Raw genomic sequence first — 7,649 nt, 5'->3', positions numbered from 1 at the left:
CCAGCTTATTTTTATATTTGCTTTTATAGTAATATTTAAAGGTAAAATTATTTCAACTCATTTTTATTCTAATTTTCTTTGCATATAGAAGAAGAAAAAATAACATTCGTCTATCTTTTATTCTATATTTAAAATTTGCTATTTAGATAAATGCATTAAACTAAATATATCTCTATTATAGAATTTTTCAGTTTTTGAAAAAAAAAAATAGCCAGATACATTAAAGATGTCCAAGATAGGATATGATTTCAAGAACGTCTTTGATCCACACATAGACGATGACAAATGTTAGGAGATTTAGATCAAGAACTAATCAAAGACTGAGAAATCCTTTTGTTCTTTAATGTTTTTGTATTTGTTGTCTCCTGCTTAACATTTCTCATCTCCTTGAAGAAATCTTCAAGCTCCTGAAATTCACTGAAGTCTATTTAGTATGTATGTGTAAGTTTGGCTTACTCTTGTTTAATTCAAATCATCAAAATGCATCTCAGCAATATTGAGTTCATGTCGACTTTCTGTGTAAAATGACATCTATGTAGAATCTACAAAGTTCCAATGATGCTCTTGCATCAAAATCACCATTGTAAACCAACAAAAAGGTGCACCACACTGTTTCTGACATGGTTTTCCAACAAGTACATAGCCATAATCAGGTCTTACTTCCCTACATTCCTTGTCTGAAACCTCAGAAACCCAACAGAAACAAACCAAAAAAAGTACAGAGATAATATGAATCTTGCAGCCACAAAATAGTAACAATGGCTCTCTCCAGACTGATTCATCGTAGAAGAATATCACATCATCATCTCATCTTCATCTCCATTGGAGAAGAATCCATTATAGCTCTCCATGAGGCTTCTTATGTACATTAATTCTTTGTTTCCTTCGTTTCAGTTTACTCTTCTTTCCAGATTCTACCGGTCACCCTCAACTTGAGTTCTTGCCTGTCACCTCCAGAGAAGTAGAGTGCGAGGTTTCTAGGGATGATGAGACCGTCTTGACTGTCCCTGACTTTCCTGTGACTGTCACGGATGCTTCTAGGGATCCCTTGCCATGTTAGTTTACGTCCATGAGCTCCCACTTCCAAGCTGTAACTGAACTTCTTTGCCTCGTTTTCATCTCCCATGAAACGAAGAAACGCCATGTAAACTGGAGCCATCCCTAGCTGGAACGCCTCAAAGTGTAAACAGAACTGTCTCCCAAAACAGTTGAACACCTGGAAACAAATTTAAAGTAACTTAAAGAGTGTAACATGAATCCATAGTAATAGACAACAAGAATGTTATTACCGTAAGCATCCATGTAGCGTTCTCAACTTCATGTGGATTTGATTTAACATAACGGTGGTTGAAAGTGCATCCGTCATGCATATCGACTTTATGATCATCTTTCAGATGAACAACAAGCGTGTGGATGTCACCAGTAACAGAACACTCAGAGCCAGCATAAGGGCAAGCGTAAGGCCTAAACCTGCAGTGCTGCTCGTGCTTGAGCTTGCTGTAGTAAGGGAAAATGTCATGACACCCCAAACTTTGGTACCGGCATGGAACTTCCAAGGACTCTGCAACTTTCTCGAGAGCTAAGCATCTTATGTTACCAAGCTCGTAGCGACATGTAGGGCAAGTGTTCTGCACTCTCGCTTTGCAGTTTGAACATAAGGTGTGGCCATTTGGACACTGTAGAATCAAACAAACGTTAATAAAAATGAATTTTGCAATTACCAATCTTTAAGAAAGAGGGACAAACCTGATGAATTGGAGGGTACATTAGGTTTGTACACACTGGACATTCGAGAAGCTCGTAGACACCATTGTTTGAATGCATCCCATACTTTCCAACTCCTGCGCTCCCTGACTTTGTAGGTTTGTTATTATTAACTTCGGCTTTCGCCATTTTAACTTCGTAGTCCATTCCTGTGGAAGTAGATTCAAGGACTTCTTTCAAAGCACTGCCTCCAGGAGCCATGGTGAGTCAAATGATATGCCCTTGTATCTCACCTGTAGTAAGATGATTTGGTCCTTTTAAACTTATTTGTTATTCTGCAGGAGGAAAAAAAGGGAATCATGAACAACGTAAACTTATAGTATGATTCACATGACAAACTTGGCACTCATGAAATAAACTTGATAAGGGCAGATACTTAGTTCATTTGATCAAGACTTTTTACTTTATTTCTGGATCTGTAACCTTCCTAAGGAACAAAAACAATTCAAAAGTACACAATCGATTGGAGCAAAACATTAAACGCACTTTCAGATAGGTCCCAAAGCAAAAAAAAAAAAACTCAAGCTATGAAAAATGCTAGAAGCTAGAGACCTTTGCACATTCCAATGACTTCAACTGGTAACAGTAATCAATTGCAGAACTATTAAACATCAATACAGAAAATGCCAAGAGAGGGAAAAAAAACACAACTATATTTGGAGACCATTCTTTTGAATCGTAGCAACATAATAATGGATCTAACTAGAACAAGAAAAAAAAAAGTAAACTAAGGGCAGATACTTAGTTCACGTGATCAAGTTTGAGGAACAAAAAACAATTCAAAAGTAAACAAATAACTGGACCAAAACATTAAATGCACTTTCATATAGGTACTAAAAGAATAGGTCTCACAAGCTATGAATAATGCTAAAAGCTAGACCTTTGCAACATTCCAATGACTTCAACTGTTAACAGTAATCAATCGCAGAACTATCAAACATCAGTTGGGAAAACATAAACAAAAACCAAAAACATTTTTCTCTTTGCAGAACATTCTTTTCAATCTAACCAGACAGAGAAACATGATAATGGATCTAACTAGAACAAGAACTGCCAAATCTAACCTACGGCAGCTAGCAAAGAACGTGCAAGCAAGGTTTCAGTTTTTGCAATTAACAAAAAGAAATGTCTTTGAATCAAACCCGGTTTAAGCAGAAGTCTATAGAGAAGAGAAGGGTGTTCAAAAATGCAAAGCCTCAATATCATAAATCTCACCATTTATCTTTTTCCCCAATTCAAAGACAACAACAAAAACAGAGAAATGGTATTCCCAAAAATTCGATCTTTTTACATTTCGAGATATATTTTCCCCACACACGATGCAATATATCAACATAAATCATCGACCCGTGAATCCTGCCCGTAAACTCAATTTCGAAATTCGGTGATTCTCGATTTTTATCCCTAATTTCAAAAAAAAAAAAAAAAGAGGAGAAGAAAATGTTTGTTACCTGGAAACAAAACTCTAGACTTGGTGTTTTGTTTGATTCAGATTCAAATCTAAGACAAGAAATCGATGGATTTTTGAAGGAAACGAAATATTTTGAGAATTACCCAGAAAATGAAAAGGGACGGGAGGAGGCGGAGGAAGAGGGATGTGTCATGTCTTCTTGAAAGATATTAATGGTGCTCTCTTGTCTTTTTGTCTTTATTCCACTTTTTAAAACACCGAATCACAATTCACGAAGGTGGTGTTTCTTTTTTTTAGAAATACATTGATCATTCCTTAATTACATTATTTATATTTAATGATTTTGTACTATATTCATAATTTTTTGACAGACTATATTCATAATTATTATTACTAATTTTATTTATTTATTTTTTTGGGTTACAAATTTCAACGCTCAGTTTCTTATTTTCTATTTTCCATATCTTTCATGTTTTCAGTTTTTATTTTTTAACAACACAAAAGAAAAGAAAAAAAAATATTTTAATTGTTTTTACATTCACTTATACGTGTGTGCCATATGACTTGTGACTTGTGAGTAAAAACAAAAGAAGCAGTAAAATAGCAGGTAAAGTGCACACAAAAAAAAAAGCAGGTAAAAGACTTTGAAACGGGAGTCTCCAAAAGTCAACTTCTATCGAGGAAATTACGAAAAGTAATGACCAATTACGAAAATAATAACCATTTTTTAAATTAACTACTAGTATCTTATTGGCTCAAGTTCGTGCATCGAATAAAGAGGTTTCCTGCATACATCATTTTAATTAATTACATCATCTTTTAAATTACCAAGAGATGGAATATCGTAAATTCAAAAGAACAATTGAAGTGTCGGATGTTGCTGCGCGCATGTGACATGTACACTGCTCATAGTATTTTGGATGTTTGTTCGAGGACAAAAAGTTAGGAGTTACGGACGTGAAGGAAAAGCAACATTTTAAAAATAATTTATAAAAATACCGTCGCCTGAGAGATTCGAACTCTCGCGGGGAAACCCCATGTACTTAGCAGGCACACGCCTTAACCACTCGGCCAAAGCGACTTGTTGACAAAAAGACTACCACAATAAATACAATCTATATAACCACATGAACTACTAGTTGACTACTACTGGTGACATGTTTTGCTCTAAGGAGGTTATTGATTTATTATAAATCTTTCTTGTCAACTTTATATTCAAATATTTTTGTAATTTTGTGCTATGACTTTAGTATCATAGATTCGACTAGTATCTTGAGGTTAAACTATTAAAATACACTCAAAATGTTGGCATTTTGTGCATTTATAATCGAGTCATAAGAAACACATTTCAATGGACTGAGAATATACAGGTTCAATCAGAATAGAACTCCTGAAAAGATAAAAAAAACTTTTATTGAAAAATACCATCCCTATTGCGAAAATTACAAATAAAAATACAACAAACCAACAAGCAAGAAAATAAAAATACAGTTACAATCGTCTTCTTCCTCATCATCATCATCATCTTCCACGGATTGAAAAGCTTTTGTTTTAAGTAAATCTCCTTCGCCTAGGCGGGCGAGAATCTGCACTGTCTACATCAGAAACCCTCGACCCATTCTCATTCCTTCTCCTCGATGAAGATGTCGAAAGAGTCACCATGGAATCGATCTCAACTGCAGTATCCACTTGACTCTCAGAGTTTATCACAGCTGCAATGCTCGAGAATGAGTCTCTATCATCAACCACAACAGGAGAATGATGGTTTAGCTCTTGGTGGCTCCTCCCCAATGTATGAGTTCTAAAATATGCGTCCACAAGCCGCTCAGCAGAACTCAATGCAGATGTGAAGTTCGAGATCCTTGCGACTCTGTGGGACTGTAACTGTCTCCTGATCAACATAGGATGGAACCTTGTGGTGGTCTCTCCTTCAAGATCAGGAGCAGCAATGTCCGGGTTTAGATTAATATCCTCCGATGCTGCTGCAATGGCGGCTGCTGCAGCACTAGCCTGGTTCTGCTCTGATCTAACTCCCCTTGAAGTCATCAACCGGTTAAGGATCGAGTTGGCTCGATCGTTACCTCTTTCTGACGCCTCGCGGTTACTAAAATCAGGGACAGGGGTTGAATCCCTCTCGAACCTATTCTGTATACGTCTAATCATCTCTTCCATCGGTATTGTAAAAGGCGACCTTTGAATTGTATTCCTCAAACTCTCAATGCGTCTTGCATGGGGTCTCATAGGGATCTTGGTGTCTAAACTCTCTTCAACTTCTCTTTTATGGTTTCCTCGCCCATATATCGGTGTCACGGTTTTGGGAGTCACCTCTCCTTTGCAGACCGGACATTCCTTTGCTTCCGAGATTTGTAGCCATTGGAACAGACAAGGCCAACAGTAAAGATGGCCACAGCAGGTGAGAACCGGCTCTTTGGACAAATCCAAACATATATTACAATCAAAGAAGTTACCATCGCTGCCACTGCTTTTCTCAACATCCGCTTTCTTCTCTGACACGCCGCCTCCAATGGCTCCATCTCCGTTCTCACACATTTTCAGATCCTCGTTGCCTCTTTCACTACCCTCGCCAGTTTGCAAAGCAGCTCCAGTTACAGGACTTCCCATCAACTGGTTCAGTTCAATAGACATATGGGTTTCGGATAGAATTGGTATGGGGAGATTAAGTTGTCTGAACCGCGTCCTGTGCCGAGTTCTGATCCTCGTCACAGCTTCCGAGGATCTCTCAGATGGGTCAGTAGTCCAATCAGCCAGATTGACAGTTTCGTTTAGGGCCGGCTGGAGATCTGACTCAGGACCGGGCCCTAGATTCAAATCTAGGTTCATTGTGTCAGCTAACTCCTCACCCATCAGTAAACAAAAACAAAAGGCTCACTTCGTGGGATCTTTATTACTCTGCATGGAAGAGAAACAAATGAGCCAATATTAAAGCTTATCCGGTTCACAAGTTGTTTAGATAAAACTCCTAAAGAGGGAACAAAGAAAAGTAATACTATCTCATAGAATAATCAATCTAGCTTTCCTTGCAGGCAACACAGTTTTCAATCAAAAATAGACATACAAGAAACAACAAACATAAGTAAAGCAAGAACAAACAAACACAATGTCAAAGTCCAGACTTTTGGAAGCCAAGGCCAAGTGAATTGACAATGGGTGAACAAGAAAAGCAACTTCTCAAAGAACAATCAATCAAGCCATCTTTGCAGGCAACACAGTTTTCAACATAAACTAGACATACAAGTAAAACCAGAAAGAAAGCATACACAACGCTTAGGAGAAAGTAAAAGATGTACCAAAAGTTTCAACCTTCACAATAGAGAAAGATTTGGTTCAATACCCAAACAAAGACAGAATCAAATGAAGAAATATATACCGTGAGAGCAATTAACAGGCGTGAGGAGTTTGTATTCTCAGATTCACTTCAGATTCAAAATGATAACAGAGTCTCTGTATGAACAAGTTGCTAATTACAGGTAGAGATGACAAGAGCCCATTACTGAGCCAACCCCCAATCTGAAAACCCTAATTCTCAAATCCTCGCCTGAGAAATCAGCAACCTTCTAACAACAAAAGAACCCAGATTGAAGAAACCCCAAGCTCTCAATTCTCGATCCAGAATCAATCAGCTCAATAAAACCGATACAAAATCTTACCCAAACAAAATCTGGAGCTGGGAGAGAGAACAATCAACGCCCTGGAGCTTGATTAAGTCGGTGAAAATTATGAGACCATGGTTGATCAATCAGCTAGAAGGCCAAGCTCAAAGCTTCAGCTGACGACGCCATGGAAACTCTCCCTTTTCACCTTTCGATTACGAACGAAACCGAAACCGAAACCTCTAATCAGAGAGAGAAAGAAAGAGACAAGGAGGAGAGGAATCTGGTACGCTCCGGTTTAGGCAAAAGACCGGTCTAAAAGTTTCACGCGATGATCACGTTCTCTCGTGATCGGACGGCTAGGGAAATTTGAGAATCATTTGTAAGACGAGCTATAATGTACACCTCTTCTCTACATAAATCTATTAAAAGTAATAACAATTACTACTCCCTCGGTTTCATATTAAGTGTCACATTGGTTCATTTTTTTTGTTTCACAAAAAGTGTCATTCTACAATATCAATGCAGTTTATACAACCTTTCAGCTCAAAATTAATTGTAAAATGCATTGATTTTATAAATAAATCGATTTATCTAAAATACTATTAGTTAGATATGTGATATTAATAAAAACATAAATGCATTTTAATGAGTTTTTTAATATGCATGAAAAATGTCTAAGTGACACTCTTTATGAAACGGATGGAGTATAATTTATAAAAGACGAAAATCGAAAGATACCGAATTGATTTCTATAAATGTAGTATATACCAAATCTCATTAGGTGTCCTTCATTTTTTTGGTGTGAAAACCCTTGTTTAGATGCTAACTTTTATGTTTTAATATAAAGTGGGTTTTTATAT

The 7,649-nt window shown here is 37.1% G+C and overlaps 2 protein-coding genes and 1 non-coding gene across 8 annotated transcripts; all 3 read right to left on the bottom strand.

Annotated features, from left to right (window-relative positions):
• Positions 1-547: 547 nt before the first annotated feature.
• LOC106432129 (E3 ubiquitin-protein ligase SINAT2) lies at positions 548-3,445 on the bottom strand. Of its 4 annotated transcripts, none has more exons than XM_013872971.3 (4): positions 3,216-3,445; positions 1,747-2,039; positions 1,290-1,676; positions 548-1,216 (listed from the first exon to the last, which is right to left on the bottom strand). In XM_013872971.3, the coding sequence occupies exons 2-4, from the start codon at positions 1,963-1,965 to the stop codon at positions 896-898; spliced, it is 927 nt and encodes a 308-aa protein (XP_013728425.1). In that variant the 5' UTR covers positions 1,966-2,039; positions 3,216-3,445; the 3' UTR covers positions 548-895. The 4 variants fall into 4 exon arrangements, with proteins under 4 accessions (XP_013728425.1, XP_013728428.1, XP_013728427.1 ...); XM_013872974.3 differs by having other exon boundaries at positions 1,747-1,997; positions 3,319-3,436; XM_013872973.3 differs by having other exon boundaries at positions 3,319-3,409.
• Positions 3,446-4,174: 729 nt separating this feature from the next.
• Positions 4,175-4,256, bottom strand: TRNAS-GCU. The gene has a single exon. It is a non-coding gene; the product is annotated as a tRNA-Ser (tRNA).
• A 314-nt stretch (positions 4,257-4,570) lies between these two features.
• Positions 4,571-7,084, bottom strand: BNACNNG31740D. 3 transcript variants are annotated; one of them, XM_013872966.3, is made up of 3 exons: positions 6,844-7,081; positions 6,564-6,747; positions 4,571-6,085 (listed from the first exon to the last, which is right to left on the bottom strand). In XM_013872966.3, the coding sequence occupies exon 3, from the start codon at positions 6,038-6,040 to the stop codon at positions 4,727-4,729; it is 1,314 nt and encodes a 437-aa protein (XP_013728420.1). In that variant the 5' UTR covers positions 6,041-6,085; positions 6,564-6,747; positions 6,844-7,081; the 3' UTR covers positions 4,571-4,726. The 3 variants fall into 3 exon arrangements, with proteins under 3 accessions (XP_013728420.1, XP_013728421.1, XP_013728422.1); XM_013872967.3 differs by having other exon boundaries at positions 6,564-6,750; positions 6,844-7,072; XM_013872968.3 differs by lacking the exon at positions 6,564-6,747 and having other exon boundaries at positions 6,844-7,084.
• Positions 7,085-7,649: the final 565 nt, after the last annotated feature.

Source organism: Brassica napus, chromosome C6 (assembly GCF_020379485.1).
Source record: "Brassica napus cultivar Da-Ae chromosome C6, Da-Ae, whole genome shotgun sequence".
In the NCBI taxonomy this organism is placed as follows: Eukaryota; Viridiplantae; Streptophyta; class Magnoliopsida; order Brassicales; family Brassicaceae; genus Brassica; species Brassica napus.
This window is presented reverse-complemented; position numbering and strand designations above follow the sequence as displayed.

Excerpts from the sequence above, each read along its gene's own strand:
- BNACNNG31740D (XM_013872968.3), bottom strand. The coding sequence starts at position 6,040 with ATGGGTGAGGAGTTAGCTGACACAATGAACCTAGATTTGAATCTAGGG.
- LOC106432129 (XM_013872971.3), bottom strand. The coding sequence starts at position 1,965 with ATGGCTCCTGGAGGCAGTGCTTTGAAAGAAGTCCTTGAATCTACTTCC. Across the intron at positions 1,677-1,746 it reads TGTACCCTCCAATTCATCAG|TGTCCAAATGGCCACACCTT; the intron begins GTTTGTCCCTCT and ends TTGATTCTACAG. Across the intron at positions 1,217-1,289 it reads ACGCTACATGGATGCTTACG|GTGTTCAACTGTTTTGGGAG; the intron begins GTAATAACATTC and ends ATTTGTTTCCAG.